The sequence below is a fragment of the Chrysemys picta genome, chromosome 2 (assembly GCF_011386835.1).
Source record: "Chrysemys picta bellii isolate R12L10 chromosome 2, ASM1138683v2, whole genome shotgun sequence".
Classification (NCBI taxonomy): Eukaryota; Metazoa; Chordata; order Testudines; family Emydidae; genus Chrysemys; species Chrysemys picta.
This window is the reverse complement of record NC_088792.1, coordinates 56,807,006-56,826,171: the sequence shown is the minus strand read 5'-3', so window position 1 is coordinate 56,826,171 and position 19,166 is coordinate 56,807,006. Positions and strand designations below refer to the sequence as shown.

General features: G+C 40.1%; 1 protein-coding gene across 3 annotated transcripts in view; it reads left to right on the top strand.

The window, feature by feature from the left end:
• AGMO (alkylglycerol monooxygenase) overlaps nucleotides 1-19,166 on the top strand; it is a 261,159-nt gene that overhangs the window by 88,292 nt on the left and 153,701 nt on the right. For all 3 annotated transcript variants that reach the window (XM_005306643.5, XM_065583183.1, XM_065583185.1), the window contains exons 4-5: nucleotides 11,000-11,103; nucleotides 18,916-19,011. In XM_005306643.5, the coding sequence (XP_005306700.2) occupies nucleotides 11,000-11,103; nucleotides 18,916-19,011 (200 nt within the window). The remainder of the gene's footprint in view (nucleotides 1-10,999; nucleotides 11,104-18,915; nucleotides 19,012-19,166) is intronic.

The following is a 19,166-nucleotide window of genomic DNA, read 5'->3' as shown; positions in this document are numbered from 1 at the left end:
TCCAATTTCACTAGCTAGGAATTTTATCCTTTACACTGAAACTTCTTGCAGGCACTTTATTTTAATATATACATCTGGCTTCACCAGCAGAATTGATTTATGGGCAAGCAATTAATGAGCCATATGCTCGTCTTTGTAGTAAAAAGGTGTGGAAAGAGCTAAGAGCTGAAAAAAATTGCTACATAAATGAGCTGCATGAGTTAATATGTACCGAATCACTTCATCAAAGGGGAAAAAATAAACTTTGCAATAACCAACAATGGGTGTGGCTAGAAATTCCCACTGAAGAGAGAAGTAACTGAAGATTTTGGGCCAGATCCTGAGCTGCAACTGTGGAATGCTCAAAATAGATCAGAGTGTTGGCAAAAATGAAGTATTAAGCCACTATTAAGTCAGTCTTGAAGCTGCCCTGGCACTAGTCCATTCCCTGGTATAAATCAAAGCAGACTTCAGACTGTTGTGGCCAAAGCGGCGCTGGACTGTTATGACAACCAGGGACTGCTGGAGTGCAGGGATAACCTAACCTACCCCATACGTGCAATTGGGATAGGGAGTGGCATAGGCTGCTATGGTGGCTCCTCACCATCCAAAGATCCATCCTTATGCTGAAGAAATCCTCTAGGGGTTCACATAAGCCAGCATTCGGACACACGTATTCCCCTGAGATGGTACAAAGCTGCTTCAAGATACCAGAGAATCAGGTTTACTATCTTGGGGAGGATTTGAAACACTGCACTTCCAGCATATGGGAGAATTTGTAGTAGGGGATCATAGTATACTGAAATAGGCAGCAAGTTTTTCTGAGTCTCTCAAAATCTGAAATGAAGCATATGAAGCTTCAACACTGTACACATGGCCTCTGCATGCTTTACCATCCTCTAAAACGTCTGTATTTTTCCTAACTGAGATACGGATTTCTGACAATAGCAAGTTAATGCTGCTTTGGGATATTTATCCTTTCAATTTCTTCCCCATAGAAGGGGAAATCTGTTCATTTAGCCTTGGAGGTAGTGGAGATTGAGCCAATGTTGACTGACTTTATTGAACATCTGCTGTGATTTGTAGAGTCGATAGCATGGCAGGGTGGGGAGTTACTATGGCATAGCTGCAGTCTGCAGCATTATCCTCCAGCAGCCACATGGAGACTACCATACAGTATAAGTTAATATTGACCCTGTCATAATTGACTTATGCAGACTTTCACTTCTTGCCTTCAGCTATTTGGGACCAGACATAGGTAGATTGGCCATGGCAGCCTGGCTCCTGAGGAGGACGACACAGACCTCCTGAGGGAGCTACCACTGCATTGGAGAGACAGTGGGCCCTGAGAAGTATTGTGGATTTGCATGAATAGCTTAAACCTATAAGGGTGGCAGGAATTCCCCACAGATCTTATGACATCTGTGGGTTGGGAGGGCCACTGCTTCTAAGTGTTTTGCTGCTCTCCTGATCTCATTATACCTCAGAAATTTTGCAGGTTTAAACTATATCTGAGTTTTCTGAATATAGCTTGCAGTCCCCTGAGATTTTGCTGTAGGGGGACATGATCTGCCCCTTTTTCCCTTGGGTAGTATATGTAATACTTTGGCTTTCCCTGAGTCTTCCCACGTTTCCTCAGCCCATTCTTTCTGGTTTGAGTTTTGCAGATCTTTTGTGTGGGAGTGGTTTTGTGTTTTCAACTGGTATGGCAGCAGATCAAGCAAGAGGTTTTGGCTGGTGCACAGCTTTTGGAGACAGGTTTTGTACTAGGTTGCTACAGCTTTTGGCGTGTAAACCATGGGAGCATATAGCCCAATGTACTACTTAATTATAAGTTAGCCCACTCACTGAATATTTTACTGACCACATATAGTAATTTAAAAAGAGGGAAAAAAGCAGAGATAGTTTTGAAAAAAAGGGCAGAAAAACACCTCTTTTCTCATCACAAAAGAATCATGCATTTGATTGCCTTATGAAACTTGCTCATTACATTGGTGACAAAAGTTAATTGCAGAATTACTTTGTGCTGCTCTATCATGACGCCATACAGTAACTTTACTGTTGAATGTCTACGAGTTATTGTGTGATATAGCATGCGGTAACCTGGACATTAATTTGTGTCACCACTGCACTCTGTCAGAGAAGAATATTGCTTTGGACATATACTTGTATAGCACCTTTCATCTCAGTATTACAAAATGCTGTATAAACAATGAAGGCTAAATTGTGCCCGTGGCGAGGGGGTGGTATGGAGTTGCCCCACCTCACCTCCCTGCACATCCCAAATTCTTCTGGGAGTGTAAGTCAATGCAGCCCCTGCTACATGCTTTCCCAGAGGGCAGCGTGCACTTCCCTCTCATCAAGCCGTGCAGGCTCAGCTTTGCTAACTGATGACATCTTCTACTGAGAGGAACATCACCCTCAGCACTAGCCTGTAACAAGTCTGCCTTCTTTCAACATGCAAGGACTGGGATTGTGTCTGGCCCTGTTCAGGAGAGCAAGGTGAATGGGACACTCCTTGCATCCTCTTTTTTGCACCCATGCAGGACCATATGCAAGTGCTGGACCTAATTAATTTATCCTCATAAAGTTCCTATGAGGGACTGTCAACTGCTCTTGGTGCAGTCTTTCTAGGGGTTCCAGCTTTTCCCCAACTGGTCCTCTTCAGTTTGTTTGTAATTAGATCAGTCCATAACTAATTAATTAATTTAATTGTTTTGTTTTTAGTTGTTTTTAATTAGATCAGTCCATAAACTCTTACTTTACATTGAATCTATCAGCCCTTAAACTCCAGGGCTTGCTTTCTCCTTTTGTCTCCTTGTTTTCCCTCTGCTATCCCAGGCCTTCTGCCTCCCTTTCCCTCTCTGTTCCACCTCCTTTAGAGGTGGGTTTGTTTTCTTTATTGGTCCCAGTTGTGGGTGCATGTCTCCATGATTAGTAGTTCTGGCAGCTCTGAGGGGTGTGATCAGCCTGATTGCCGGTAAGCAGGGAAGACTCTCCTCTCCCTTCTACCTGTGCTCAGTATGGGGTTTGTAAACTCTATTACAGGTACATAAACTGAGAGAGGTTAAATGACTTGCTTGAGGCCACACAGTGATTCAGTGGAAGAGCAAGGATTAGAACTTGAGTCTTTACTCTTAGTCTTTGAGTTAAACACAATATTAATGTTAAATAACTTAAACACAAAAATGTTTAGGACATTAAACCCATCAAACTAAGCTTGTGAGTAGGGGAAAAACTGTCTGATTTAACATAAAGAGAAATAACCAGGTTAAAATGCCATGTACCTCACATCCCCTCCGTCTCCCAGATTAATGTAGTGCTGTACAGGCTGGGATACACCGGGGAGATATATAATACATATACTCCTTTAGGTGTGGGATATAGTACACTCTTCCACATAAATTCCTTGGGTCAAATCCTGCTCTCATTTAAACCTGTACAGCCCTATGGTGGTAGTGGTGTAACTGAGGGAAGAATTTGACTTCATGGGAATAACATTTGTGGTAGGAAGTATGTGGAGGTTCTCAGTGAATAATGTATGCTAGCATTGTTATTTATTTAACAAGAATTTACAAGACACAAATACTGTGAAACAATTACAGCCCAGGGGAACTAAGGGTATGTCTACACTACATTTTAAAGCCCACAGCAGTGAGTCTCAGAGTCTGGGTCTACAGTCTCAAACTTGCAGGGTTCACGCTATGGTGCTAAAAACAGATGTTCGGGTTTGTGTTGGAGCTTGGGGCTCTGAAGTCCAAGGAGTGGGGCAGGCTGCAGCATCAACACTGCTGCTTTTAGCACCATAGTGTGAGCGTTGCAAGCCTGAGTCCGTAGAACCAGGCTCTGAGACTCACTGCCACAGGTTTTAAAATGCAATGTAGATGTATTCTGAGAGTCTTAGAGCAGGGGTTCTCAAACTGGGGGTTGGGACCCCTCGGGGTCATGAGGTTATTACATGGGGGGGTTGCAAGGTGTCAGCCTCCACCCCAAACGCCGCTTTACCTCAAGCATTTATAATGGTGTTAAATATATAAAAAAGTGTATTTAATTTATTAGGGGGGGTCACACTCAGAGGCTTGCTATGTGAAAGGGGTCACCAGTACAAAAGTTTGAGAACCACTGTCTTAGAGATAGGCAAAGACAGACAAGACAAACAGGGAGATGGATGGGGATGTTGACTTAACTTAGAGCACTGATTCTCTCTCCCTCTCCCCGCCCCCTCTCCCCCACACCAATCTAATGTTGATGTGGAGATGGTAGTTGACTTTTGCAGGTTACTGTGTGTTGGTAGGGCAGAAGAAATGAGCCTTCAGGAGGGTTTTGATTTCAGAGCAGTTGGGAGCCATTCCATACCCATCTTTTGTTGCTATAAGATAACTGTCTCTCTATAAGGTATAAGCTATAAGGTAAAGCTCAAATGTGTTTTATCTGTGTGCTTCTTCATCCAGCTCTTATGCAAATATGGCACTCAGCAGGGAGCATGGATCTCTGAAAAAGTCTGCATTAGACAGCAGATTTATTCATAAAGCACAGAAGCAGAGTAGATCAGTTGTAACTGGGCAGGTAGATAGTGGATCAAACCCATCTTGTTTTTCCAGTGGAATAAGGATTTGATAAACAAAAGCTAATAGCTAGATACTAAGATTTTTCCTATTTACCAAAGTAATCTTAAACCCATTAGCTATAGGGAATGAAGAAGACAGATGGGAGTCCCTAACACAAATTGTAATTGCTCTGTTTGGACCTCTTTGCTTTTCCTTTGCAGAAGGGTCTAAATCCCACAAAGGAGGGGCTCACAAATGGAAGAGGTGGCTGTAAAGTTTGCTCCCCCACCACCTTCCTCTTCAACAACCACTATTGGGGCTCTGCTTAGCAAGGCCGTGGGAGAGGGTGGAGTCAGGAGACCAGCCATTTTATGGACCTGTTCCCTTGTAATTGCAATGCAATATAGTGAATGATTCCCAAAGCATTGTAGGTTACTGCTCCTCATTAGGTACTGGTGACTCTCAGAGACCACACGAGGTGGTGGAGGAAGGGAATTATCTCACCACTGACCTGGGCGGTCATTAGCCAAAGCCATTCATCACATGGTACCTTTGTGATGTAGTACACATAATTGTAAATATTATCAATGTATGTACTGTTAGATAAATCATATGTTTCTGTTTCTGACTGAATAACGTATGCACCTTACCCCACAAAACATAACAAAAATAGTCAGATTAAAATTAGGTTTTGAATTCAAATAAATACTTCCCCCCCATTCACCTGGCCATAGCCATGACTGCTGAAAAGAAAACCAAAAGCCATGCTTTGGAGTGTATTTCATTATGTGGTCATACAAATATGTTCCACATTGTCTGCACACTTTTGTTTTTTTTAATTCCAAAGCCTATGGTTGAGCCCTCTGAGTGAAAAAACTTGAAAAGAAATTGTTCGTCTGTTCAACAGAACTGACACATTTTTACCTTGCTGCTGTTCTTGAGGTGTTGTGAAAATGGCTGTTTTCACTGACATAGCTTCTTGAACTGACAACAGTTTTTATTGGGAAATTCATTTTCTCCTGTTAAACAACATATGGTGAATTGTGTATCATGGTGAAAGGAGAAGGAAATTAAGAACAAAGGGTAATTTGACTTTACTGTGTTTTGTATTTTGAAGAGAAATCTTATGCCTGAGATGAGCAGTTTCTACCATCACATGGGAAATTGATTTGAATTTGAAACAGGTAGCAAAAGGTGTTGAATCTGACTTTGGGCTATTACAGTGGGGTTCCAGCATCAGCTACCACCTCTAAAACGGCCTACTTGCTGATTAATGCCAAAAGGTAAAACTGGGGGAAAAAACTGTAGAAAGTGTGTGTGTATATATATCAATATTGATGACAGTGGTTTATTTGGGGTTCATACCCTTACTTGGGGCAAGATCTTCTCCCTCCCATAGTAAAACCCAGGGAAGAGGATAAAGATGGAGGGAAGTTCTGAGAGATTATCTTAGTGTTCCTTTGGACTGTACTGTTGGAGGAGTGTCATTTATCTGCAGAGAACGGGCTGTAGCTGCAAACCTAATATCCACATGGCCCTGAGGAGAAATCCATAAATTAACTTCCTGCCAACTACCAGGACCTTCTGTGGGTTTGGATTACCCCAGCATCATTTAATAGGATGGGACTCTGTGGAGTTGTTTCCTGATGTTGAAGAGTAGGACAGCTCCAGGGTATTACCTTACTGAAGTAATTTCAGTAGGGCCAATGGGGAGACAATGTGTGCATCTTCTATACCATCAGCCCCATGTAGATCCTGACCCCAGAGACAGCCCTCCGTGGGGTCCCAGGAAGGGGTTATGGTGTCATGTAGATGGTTGACTACCTCCCACCCCCAAGGAAGAGAGGTGAAATCTGTACTGTGAAGAACCCTTCTGTGGATTGGGGAGGGAGAGGAATGTTGTGATCTGACCCTCAATTTTTATTTAGTTTTCATTTAGTTCCCACAATAATTTACCATGAAGTTACTTGGGAGTTAGAGCCTCTGAATTCAGTGGGAGTTTTTCTGAGCAGACCTCTGGATTTGGCCTTTCATAAGTAGATTTTAGGAGGAAAATGAGGGTTTTTTTGAGACATTATCCATCATCTGTTGCATATAATAATTCAAATCATAACCGTTGTTCTGATACCTATTCCTAATTTTGTTGTGTTCTGCTCAATTAAATTTTCCAGTTCACTTGTTAATCATGCATGACTAAGGAAAAATGACTCTGTGTTTTGTTGAAGCTTTATATAGCTAGCACCTCAAATTCCATAAATGCCTACTTTCCTTGGTTCTTTTGGGGAATGGGGATGGAGAGGAAAAGGGTACAGATTTTGGCCATCTTTTTTATTTTATTATCTGTTTTTTAAAAATAGGCATTGGGTGCACTTCTACTTTTTACCCTCAGGAAGGGGGAAAGACAATGTTTTACAATTATATTTTCATCAGTAATTTGTCTTCTCTTTGATTCATGGAAATTTAAAAATATTGCCACCTAAGCTTTCTTGAGACACTTCAATTTCTGTTCCTGATGCTGCTGATTAGTGAACAATAAGTTATTTTCCTCGGTCAGTCTGCTTTTTACCTTTGAGACATATTTTGTATTTTACAGCATAGTATTTGTAGCTGGATATTGTATAATAATAACAATAGATTGATGCCTAGATTCAGGCTTCTTAGTCACAGTTATAAACTATTGTTAGTGTAAGTGCTGCTATTTATTCTTTTCTTACTGGTCTTTCCTGCTGTATTACAGAAGATGCAATTCTGCAACATTCCCCCACTTGGCTACCATTTATCAGTTCAGACAAGACAGAAAATATTGATAATTTTGTTCCTTTTCTTCTTCTTCTTCTTCTTCAAATTTGAGGCCAAATCCTGAAGTCCTTAGACAAAACTCCCCTTTATCAGGCCTATACTCAAGCAATATAAGTTGTTCAGCACTATTTCCCAAAATGAAAACAGATTGCAAAACCATAATAAATGTTGCAAGAATATGACAGAACTAATAATTTCCATGAAATCACATCTCCTCCAATTTCACTGTAATAGTTTGGGAAAGCATAAATGACAGATTTTGACCCTTATGTAGGTAAAAGCTAATAAATGCTGTTAAAGGTGACATTTGAAAAATAAGAAAAAGTACTGTTAAAATGCTGATAATTCCAAGCTTGATCTTTTGGATGATTTTATAAACCCAGATCTGTTGCAGTACACACAGGGATAGTAATGTTAAACTGCTTCAGATTAAAAAATAGCATGAATATTAGTAAAAAGAACAGGAGTACTTGTGGCACCTTAGAGACTCTCTAAGGTGGCACAAGTACTCCTGTTCTTTTTGTGGATACAGACTAACACGGCTGCTACTCTGAAACCTATGAATATTAGTGGTGGTCAGTTTATTCAGCTAAAACAGGATAAAATTCATTTCAAATTATTGACTCTGCCCTTTGCTATGGTGACTAGATAGTAAGTGTTAAAAATAAGGACACTTTTTTTTCAGGGGTGAGATGGGTGGGAATATTGCGTACATAAGACAAAGCCCCTAATATCGGGACGATCCCGATATTGTCAGGACGTCTAGTCATGGTAGTTCTTGCTCCCAGTGAATTCAAGGTGAGTTTTTCCATTAACTTCAGTGAGAGCAGGATTAAAGCTTTAATGGAGTACAACATAAGGATCAGAAAATATTCTTAGACTGAATTACTCATGGCAGTATTGTTTGTTTTTTTCTAATACTGCTCTTCTATATTTTCAACTTACTGATCTTCCAGATCGATTCTCACATTTGAGAAGATTTTTAACATGCAGGTAGCCTACTCATTAGATTAAGAGGCTTTTTTAATTTTAAACTCTGTTAATAAAATGTCATTTTAGTAATTAGTTTTGAAAACCATTTGACCTTAACCAGAATGAATGTAGACTGTAAAAATCATCACAGATTCCCTTCCTTGAACTTTTCACAATGCTGAAAAATGACTGAGGAAAATAAGGAAGATCCAGTTACTGTACCTTGTTTGTACAGCTGTACTTCATTGAGTGAAGGCTTGTGTTACACACAGTTTGTGATAGGAAGTAAATGCTTTTAAAACAACTAAGACGACAGGTTTTTAACCTCCACCTTTTTAGATTCTGTGTTCACTCATTTAGCTTCTGTCGAGGTCTTGGGAAGCATTTCAAATACAAATTATTACACAGTATTGAAGCTCACTTGAATAATTAATCTCCTAGTGAGCTCATTAAGGCAGCATGCGTTAAGATGTCTTCCCCCCCCCCCAGATGACAAATGTTAGATAGTGCACACTTGCTACTTCAGGAGAAGAGACATTTAAGGAATAAAGGTTTCTCAGATTGAGAGTTAAATATTTTTTGTGATAGGTAGTTTAAATTATAGTTTCAAGACAGCTATCATAAGGATTTTCAAAGGCTTAGAGGACAGTCAGGAATGATGAAGTTGCCTCATAAATTACTAACTTGTCACAGTTCATTAGATACAGAAATTCTAATTTCTAGCGTACAGGCACTCTGTTATTTCTCTAGTCCCTTGAAATGATGAAGACACCTTGAGATTCATTAAGGTGTTTGATTTGGCATCCGTTTACTTTACAACTATGTGTTAATCATCAGTCCTGAACCATTTGACATAGTTTTGGCACTAGATAATTTCAAGGCATTTGAATACACATTTGTAAGATCATTCTTGTGGATGGGATCTGAATATCTGCCAAAGGCAGTTTCCTAATTGTTCAGGTGAAACATTGCCATTAGCGGGGAGGGTTTAACTGGCTGTCAGCCAATCAGTTTTCAAATTCTGTATCGACTGAGACTTTATGTAAATTTCACCCCTTTAAACATATGTGACCTTTAATTTAGTTGCAAGCTGAAAAGGCACTTTATGTGGCTACATTAACCGCCCACTTTCTCATTATAGTGTAATTAAGACCTTCCTCACAGCCTCTGATGGCCATGAAAGATTTTGGCTTTCCTTTCTGCTTGATAACCTCCCACAGGGCCGGCTCTAGGCACCAGCAAAACAAGCTGGTGCTTGGGGCGGCATATTTTTAGGGGCGGCATTCTGGCACGGGCCATGCCGCCCCTAAAAATGTGCCCCGGCTGCCCTAACTCACCTCCGCTGCTGCCACTCGCGCACCACTGCTCACCCTCCCTCCCAGGCTCTCAAACCCTGGAGGGAGGGGGAGATCCCGAGCAGCCACGGCACGTGAAACAGCTGATTCGTGCGCCGCGGCCGCTCGGGATCTCCCCCTCCCTCCCGGGTTTGATAGCCTGGGAGGGAGGGGGAGCAGCGGCGCACGAATCAGCTGTTTTGCGCGCCGCAGCCGCTCGGGATCTCCCCCTCCCTCCCAGGTTTGAGAGCCTGGGAGGGAGGGGGAGACCCCGAGCGGCTGAGGCGCGCGAAACAGCTGATTCGCGCGCCGCGGCTGCTCAGGATCTCCCCCTCCCTCCCGGGTTTGAGAGCCTGGGAGGAAGGGGGAGACCCCGAGTGGCCGTGTCGCACGCGCTGCTTCTCCCTCTCCCTCCCTCCCTCCTAGGCTTGAGAGGCTGGGGGGAGGAGGCAGGGCTGGGGATTTGGGGAAGGGGCGGAGTTGAGGCGGGGCTGGGGGTGGGGTAAGAAAAAAACGGGGGCGGCCAAAATTGTTTTTGCTTGGGGCTGCAAAAATCCTGGAGCCGGCCCTGATCTCCCACTTAAGACTGTCCAAACATCTTTAGATTTTCAAAGTTTCATAGCAACAAGGCCACCCAGAGTGGTACTTAAAGAAAAAAATGCCTTGGTAAACAGTTAGTGTTTCTCTATATTGCTCTGAAACATGTAGCAAATCAAAAGTGTCATGCCTTGCCCAAACCTCACCATAAAACAGTGCCGCAGTCACTATATTTGGACTGAATCCAAAGTTCCCAGACAGTAATACCTGAATGCTTTGTTTTTCCATTTCTTGTTATTAGGCAGACAATGGTCATGTCCTTGTGGTGTGAGTTTCCAGGTGGGCTTGAAGACTGAAGTGTCCCAAAAAGTTACTATTTAATTTTTTTCTTTACTCATCAAGCACTAAAACATTTTCAGTATCCAAGTCTGAAGGAAACCTGAAGCATGGTACTTGAATGCACACCAAATTCTGGTCCCCTTGAAATCAATGACAAAATTCCCGGTGGAAGTATAATTTAACCAAGGCTACCTTCCCCTGACCCTCACATTTTCTTAAAGCCTTCTACTTTCTTTTGTAACTCCATTCTTCTCTCCCTCAGCAAGTAAATTACACCCACTTGTGTCCACTTACCAATGTTTAACCTATGCCATTCTCTTCATCATCTCTAAATTCAGCTCTGAAGGTTAGTTTTTATTACCTGCCATATTATGATAAAATAGCAAAGTGTAAATTTTGGAATCATTTGCTTTTAGGTTAAAAAAAGTAATGGGAGACGAATGCGGCTTTGTTCTTTCTTTCATGCCTCATTAGAAATTATGTGTTTTGCAGAGGTTAATATATTGTGGGCAGCACACCAAGTACATCATAGTTCTGAAGCTTATAACTTATCCACAGCACTGAGACAATCTGTACTGCAGAGATACGCTTCTTGGGTAAGTTATGCAAAATGCAATAATATAATTGAACTTTATTAAAAATCACTGCTATATAAAATCACAGCTATTTAATTTTGTCTGAAGGAAAACAAAATATAAGTCAAGAAAATGTTAGACACAGAAAAGCACAGTGCAGAAAGGTAATTTGAGGCATCCTGAGAATTATGTGAATCGAGAATAGGTACACTTACACTCTCATTGGGATGTGTGAAAAGGAGAAATAAAGTCAACTTTGAGAAGGCCAATTATAGTCCCAGGCTTTCACACAATCATAACTTTATAAGCATAATGCAACATATTCTTCTTCATAATGCCAGCATAGACACAGAGTAACACAGTGAAGATAATGGAGTTACTCTGGATCTATGCTGGGGTAAATGAAGGCATGGGGAAAGCCGACAGGTACGGAGAAGCATGTGGTTCAGACAGAGACATCCCTTAGGGGAAGATCTACTAATGGAGATTCTCTATGTCCGAGTAAGGAGGAGAATATGGGAGATAAAATACAGGTAGGATCTGATGAGAAACAGTCAAATGAAAAAAAGTCTCAATTACATCATGTAATGGGAGACCACTAAAAAGTGACAAGTTTTTAAAGTGCTTATATACCAATGCTAGAAGTCTAAATAATAAGATGGGTGAACTAGAGTGCCTCGTATAAATGAGGATATTGATATAATAGGAATCACAGAAACTTGGTGGGATGAGGCTAATCAATGGTACACAATAATACTAGGGTACAAAATATAATGGAAGGACAGAACAGATCATGCTGATGGGGGAGTGGCACTATATGTGAAAGAAAGCATAGAATCAAATGAAGTAAAAATCTTAAATGAACCAAACTGTACCATAGAATCTCTATGGATAGTAATTCCATGCTCAAATAATAAGAATATAGCAGTAGGAATATATTACTGACTTGACCAGGATGGTGATAGTGACTGTGAAATGCTCAGGGAGATTAGAGAGGCTATTAAAATAAAAACTCAATAATAATGGGGGATTTCAACTAGCCCCATATTGACTGGGTACATATCACCTCAGGATGGGATGTAGATACAAAGTTTCTTGACACCTTAAATGACTGCTTCTTGGGGCAGCTAGTCCTGGAACGCACAAGAGGAGAGGCAATTCTTGATTTAGTTCTAAGTGGAGCACAGGATCAGGTCCAAGAGGTGAATATAGCTGGATCGCTTGATAATAGTGAACATAATATAATTAAATTTAACATCGCTGTGGCGGGGAAAACACCACAGCACCCCAACACTGTAGCATTGGAATGGCTGCCGTACCAGGAGAGATTAATAAGACTTGGACTTTTCAGTTTGGAAAAGAGACAACTAAGGGGGGGATATGATAGAGGTCTGTAAAATCATGACTGGTGTGGAGAAAGTAAATAAGGAAGTGTTATTTACAGCTTCTCATAACATAAGAACTAGGAGTCACCAAATGAAATTAATAGGCAGCAGGTTTAAAACAAACAAAAGGAAGTATTTCTTCACACAACACACAGTCATCCTGTGATCCCTTGATGATTACCTGTTCTGTTTATTCCCTCTGGGGCACCTGACATTGGCCACTGTCGGAAGACATGATACTGGGCTAGATGGACCTTTGGTCTGACCCAGTATGGCTGTTGTTATATTCTTATGTTCTTAACTGGGACCAGTGGGAAAATTACCTGTGAAATGACTGGATGGGATGCCCGTATGTGTATTCGTTTCTCTCCATTGGCTACTCTTACCCAAATGCTGTTGGTAAGCGTTACCTTAGTGTCTGTAGTACTCTGTCAAGTGATTAAAGGAAATTGCAATTTTTGAAGGGTGATCACTGTGCCTGTCAAATATCAATTGCTAAGAGGGCTCACCTATGGATTTTGTGAATGAATTTCATAGAATCAAAGAAATGTAGGCCTTGGAGAGAACTTGATAGGTCATCTGGTCCAGTCCCCTGCAGTGAGGCAATTACCTCCCTAGGTAATTTGTTCCAGTATTTAACTACCCTTACAGTTAGGAAGTTTTTCCTAATGTCTAACCTAAATCTCCCCGGCTGCAATCTAAGCCCATTACTTCTTGTCCTGTCCTCAGTGGTTAAGGATCAGTAATTTATCACCCTCCTCTTTGTAACAACCATTTATGTACTTGAAGACTATTATCCTGTCCCCCCTCAGTCTTCTCTTCTCCAGACTAAACAAACCCTTTTTTCCCCAGTCTTCCCTTGTAGGTCATGTGTTCTAGACCTTTAATCTTTTTTGTTGCTCTCCTCTGGACTTTCTCTAGTTCGGTCACATCTTTCCTGAAGTGTGGTGCCCAGAACTGGACATACTACTTTGGTTGAGGTCTTATCTGTGCTGAGCAGAGTGGAAGAATTACTTCTCATGTCTTGCTTACAATACCCCTGCTAATATGTCCCAGATGATGATTGCTTTTTTTGCAACAGTGTTACATTTTTGATCATATTTAGTTTGTGATCCACTATAACCCCCAGATGCTTTTCTGTAGTACTGCTTCCTAGGCAGTCATTTCCTATTCTGTGTTTGTGCAATTAATTATTTCTTCCTAAGTGTAGCACTTTGCATTTGTCCTTATTGAATTTCATCCTATGTATTTCAGACTCTTTCTCTAGTTTGTCCAGATCATTTTGAATTCTAATCCTGTCCTCCATAGTGCTTGCTCTCCCAGCTTTATAAGTGAAATCTATATGCCATTATATAAATCATTTATGAAGATATTGAATGGAACTGAACCCAGAATAGATCCCTGCAGGACACCACATTTCCTTACAACTCCATTGTGAACTATTGATAACTACTCTCTGGGTATGGTTTTCCAGCCAGTTGTGCATCCACCTTATAGTAGATTCCTCTAGGCTATATTTCCCTGGCTGTTTATGAGAAGGTCATGTGAGACTGAATCAAAAGCCTTACTAAAGTCAAGATATATCCCATCTACTGCTTTCTCTCTGTCCACAAGCCTTGTTATCCTGTCAAAGAAGGATATTAGGTTGGTTTGACATGGTTTGTTCTTAACAAATCCATGTTGCCTGTTACTTACCACCTTATTATCAGCGAGGTGATTACAAATTGATTGATTGATTATTTGCTCCATTATCTTTACGGGTACTGATGTTAAGCTGACTGGTCTATAGTTCCCTGGGTTGTCCTTATTCCCCTTTTTATAGATAGGTGCTATGTTTGCCCTTTTTCTAGTCTTCTGGTATTTCTCCCATCCTCCACAAGTTCTCGAAGATAATCGCTAATGGCTCAGAGATCTCTTCAGCCAGCTGCTTAAGTATTCTAGGATCTACTATTTACAGTGATGTTCACTTTGTTAGTCATCCAATCACTGCTAATTTTTTTGGTGAAAACTGAAACAAAAAAGGCATTTAACACTTTGGCTATTGCTGCATTTTTCTGTTATAGTCTTTCCATCCTCATCTAGTAATGGGCCTACCCTCTCCATGGTCATCCTCTTGCTTCTTGCGTATTTGTAAAATGCTTTTTTGTTATCCTTTATATCCCTAGCTTTTTGTGCCTTGTCCTTTAAAATTTTGTACCTACACGTATGTGTGTTTTTTTTATATTCATCCTTTGTAATTTGACCTAGTTTCCACTTTTTGTATGACTCTTATTTCTACAAGTCACAGATTTAATATATTTTGTTGTGTCCCAGAGCTGGGCCCAAAGTAATTATTGCCTCTCACACTTATCCTCCAAGGTTCTTCCATTACCCAATATTTTTTATTTGAAATACATTTCTCTAAAAGTTATAAATTTTAAACATAAAAGATAAGAAAGCCATAAGAAATTGCTTACTTAAATGTTTAATTTTTATAATTATTTTTAAAAAAGAGTGTACTCAGTGTCTTCAGAAATTGAAAAGTTTGTTTCTTAAACTACATGTTTTTAAGGAAAAATCACATGACGTTTAGATACAATATCTATATATCGGTGAAAGTTTTTTATTTCTAGGGCCAGTCAGAAAGTGGAAATTCTGTCTAGGAAATTCTGACATTTTGAAATTTCTTTTCCTTCTGGACTGGAGGGAAAAGTCTAAATTTTTATAGAGTGGAAATTTGGAAAAATTATATTGTATTGCAGCATTTTTATATACACATAAAGAAAATCACTGCATTGCGAACCAGATTTCACAGGTTGGCAAAACATATATATACACACACACACATACGCGCACACACACACACACAGAGTATTAAAACAAACAAAAATGTCAAGTATACAGAGTACATTCATAGACATAAATACAGATTCCCATAATATACAGAGGAAAAGCAATGTAAAATATTCTACTACAGTTAGATGTAGAACAAATCCACAGCTCTTTGTTGAGTCAGCAACTGACCTGTGAGTTAATTACTTCTGGCCATTAACTTCAATGAAGTTAGTCTGGATTTACAGTGGTGTAATTGAGACCAAATCTGGCCTTTTGTTAATAATAAATCTTCCAAACATATTAAATTCAGATAAATCAATGGAATGCATTTCCACAACTTGATCAGGTCTTCTGGACACTCTTGTATTGGCACCACTTCATAGTTTTGTTTATTATAGGCACCCATTCTCGTTCTTTAATTGTCATGGTGTTGATTCATAAAGTACCCCTCACAGTCTTGTAAGAGGGCACAAGATTTAGATGGACATAATGCACATTGGTACAAGTGACTTTTTTTTGTGAGGAGTCCCTCTTCCATGCAAATACTGCCATATTAAAGATTTAAGCTTCTATATGCTTGTTCACCCATTTGTACGCTGTTTTCTAAAAAGAACACCTGGATAAGGGAGAGAAGAAAAGGACAGGTGTGAACACTTCGTTTTGGCTGCATGAGCATGTTATATCAAAACAGTTACTGTTGAAAGCCATAATGATGATAAGGGGAGGCTAGGGGGTTTGTAAGAGGACAATAATGCTTGCAAGCACTCGGTAGACCAGTGGTGGGCAACTTGCGGCACATCAGGGCAAGCCACTGCCGGGCTGCCAGACCGTTTGTTTACATTTGCACGGCCCTCCGCAGCTCCCAGTGGCCACGGTTCACCATTCCTGGCCAATGGGAGCTGTGGGAAGCAGTGCGGGCCTATAAACAAACTGTCTGGCAACCCGCCAGCGGCTTGCCCTGATGTGCTGTGTGTGGCCCGTGGGCCGCAGGTTGCCCACCACTGCTGAAGACAGTTCTAAGGTTGATGTTAATACCAGCTTTCAAACCAAATTACAAGGTATATTAGCCTGGAGCCATGGGAAACCAAGCTAAGAAATAATTATACTAGCTTGCCTTCTTTTATATAAACACATAAAAGCAGGTATATTTATATTAAAAAACAAAACAAAAAACCCTACACCCTACAAGACACTCCGCTACTATGCAGGCTTCTCCCTCTGGGAGAGGATGGGAGAACAAATAATAAGTGACAAATGCATTGTCAAGTTGCTTAATGCACTACTGGCAGGCAGTCAGATACCATGGTGATACACATGATATAAAAAGCTATAAAGACTAGAATAGAACTAGTTAACATCATGGTGTGCATTGCTCTTTCACATCTGAGAAATACAAATAGAAATTTAATGTTTGTCTTGTAGGTGGAATTGTCTAGATTGTGTAAAAGCAAGGGTGAAAATTATCTCTTTCTGAAACATAGCCATCACTTGTGCACAAGTTTTGTAAATATCCATGCTCCAGGAACTCCATGCTAATTCTTAAAGAACTACCATGACGAAGAATCGTGTGTGTGTGTGTGTGTGTGTATGTGTTTGCCTTTTAACATAATCTAGTGAAGAGTTATTGTCAATCTCTGAGTGATATCTGATGTCTCTGAGCATATGCAGTTGAAGGCAGTTTGACATCTCATTTTGTTGAAGCATATGAAGAGGCGTGTGAGAATGTTGTGGTGGATAATGTGGGATTGTGGGACTGTTCTGCTGCCAGCTCTGTATGTGTTTTAAGTTAAACATTATAAGATAAATCTGTATATTAATCTGGGTTGAGAGTGTTGTGTGGGTTGTGTGCAGGCTGATTGAAAAGATATGAAGGGAAAGAGAGAAGAAAGACATACTTTAAGTGCAAGCAGTGGTGTGAAACATATTCTTGAACTTTGAATCAAATGCCTATAACTTTGTAATGTGTGTAGGAAACATTTATGTTAGTCCAGTGGGTTCGAAGTAATGCAGCAGATCTCTTCTTAGGCTGAGAGGATGGTCTTGAGGCTTGCCCTGAGAAGAAGACCTGGAAAAATGGTCCAGGGCTTCTGGCAGAAGCACAGATTTTAGGAACAAAATCCTCTGTTTCTTCTGTATGGGAGGAGTTTTCACCCGTCCTCACATGAAGTAAACAGTTCAAAGAAATCAATTAAAGAGACTCAAGTTCTCTAGCATTTTCAACCAAGCCTGGTTGAGACCCTTTTTCATGAAGCAAATTCACTGTCCTTTTACTTCCTCAGTGGAAGGTGCTAGGTTGACTCCTCTGTCCCCCAAAATATATTCAAACAAGCCTGTGATGTACACCATAGGGTTCTCCACCACTCCCTCCCTCTACTTTTCTTTTTCTGTTAGTTTCTTTCTGAAGTCTTCAAACCCTTTATTTGCATTAATTTCAGACTAGTGATAGGAGACCCACTGTGAATGAGACAATACTCAATTAACATGTAAGCAGTTAAATGGCTAAATATATTTTCTGACAGAAAACCTGTTTTTCACCTTTCCTGGTGACTAGTACCTTGACAGAGACTTTAAGAACATATTTTCATATATACACATATTTCCTTACACAAAATCTGTACATGCGTTTCACAATTATTTTTATGATGAGTGTGACACTGGCTTTCATATGAGATCTCACGTGACACTCTTTTATGAATTAGAATGTACATATCAGACTCAGGAGTAACTCCTCTGCACCCGCTGCCAGTTAGCATTAAGAGATTCTTGCGTCACAGATATGCTCTAGGAATTCAGGGAAGTTCTGTGGTGTTATTCAGGATGTTAAACTAGATGATCACAATGGTCCCTTTTGACTTTGGAATCTATGCATAGGGAGCCTTTCTGTCTTGCCACCAAAAGTCTCTCACCTATGCACTTATCCATTCCCCCATTTTTTCTGAGATACATCTCCTGGATTTTATTTTGTCTAGAAAAACTTCTCTCCCTAGGGAGGATTGATTACTCCATGTGGCTGTTGTTTCATCCTATGTCAAGTGAAAAAAACAGTGAGGTAAACCCTATTTGCAAGGAAGGAAGACTATGAGCATTTTTTGGGTATGAGGGTCCCAGACATTATTTAAAGAGCCATTTGAACACCTAATTGTGAAAACTAACATGAGATTATTCTCCATATATGACAGTAGAATCTTTCCTAGGTAGGCAAGTTAAGGTCATGGCAGTATGACAAAGAGTGTGGGATATTTAAAATCAGCAAATACTAAAAACATGACAGCTGTTTTAGTTATAGCACATCTTTATCATCGTTAGAGTCAGGAATATATAGTACTTAATGTCAAATAAATGCTTATAGGAGTATTGTCTAGTGATCATACTGCCACTTGCTTGTTGTATGACCTTTGAGAAGTCATTTATGTAAAGTTTTTGTGTCTCACTTTACTACTGTTAATAGTAATATAATAGTAATCATTACTATCTATTATTTTTCTATAATGTATATCACACAGAGGCGTTGTAAGGTTCAATTAATGTTTGTAAAGTCCTTTGAGATCTCAGATGATATCAAATTTAAAGTATTTACAATATATGAAAAATTTGGAATCATAAACATATGTATATTTTCTCTCTCATATTTCAGGTTTTCTACTTGCCTATGGCTCTTTTTATTCCTCCGTCAGTATATGCTGTTCATCTCCAGTTTAATCTCCTTTACCAGTTTTGGATACATACAGAGGTAAATCAAGTTTTTAAGCCATACCTAAACAGTTTGCCTGGAGCAGTGTCCTGGAAATCCACTAGCAGCTGATTTATTGTGTAAGAAAAATCTTTGTCTGACTTCTTTAAGGAGAAACATCTGTTCATTTTTATTTCTTTTTCAGAATATATATT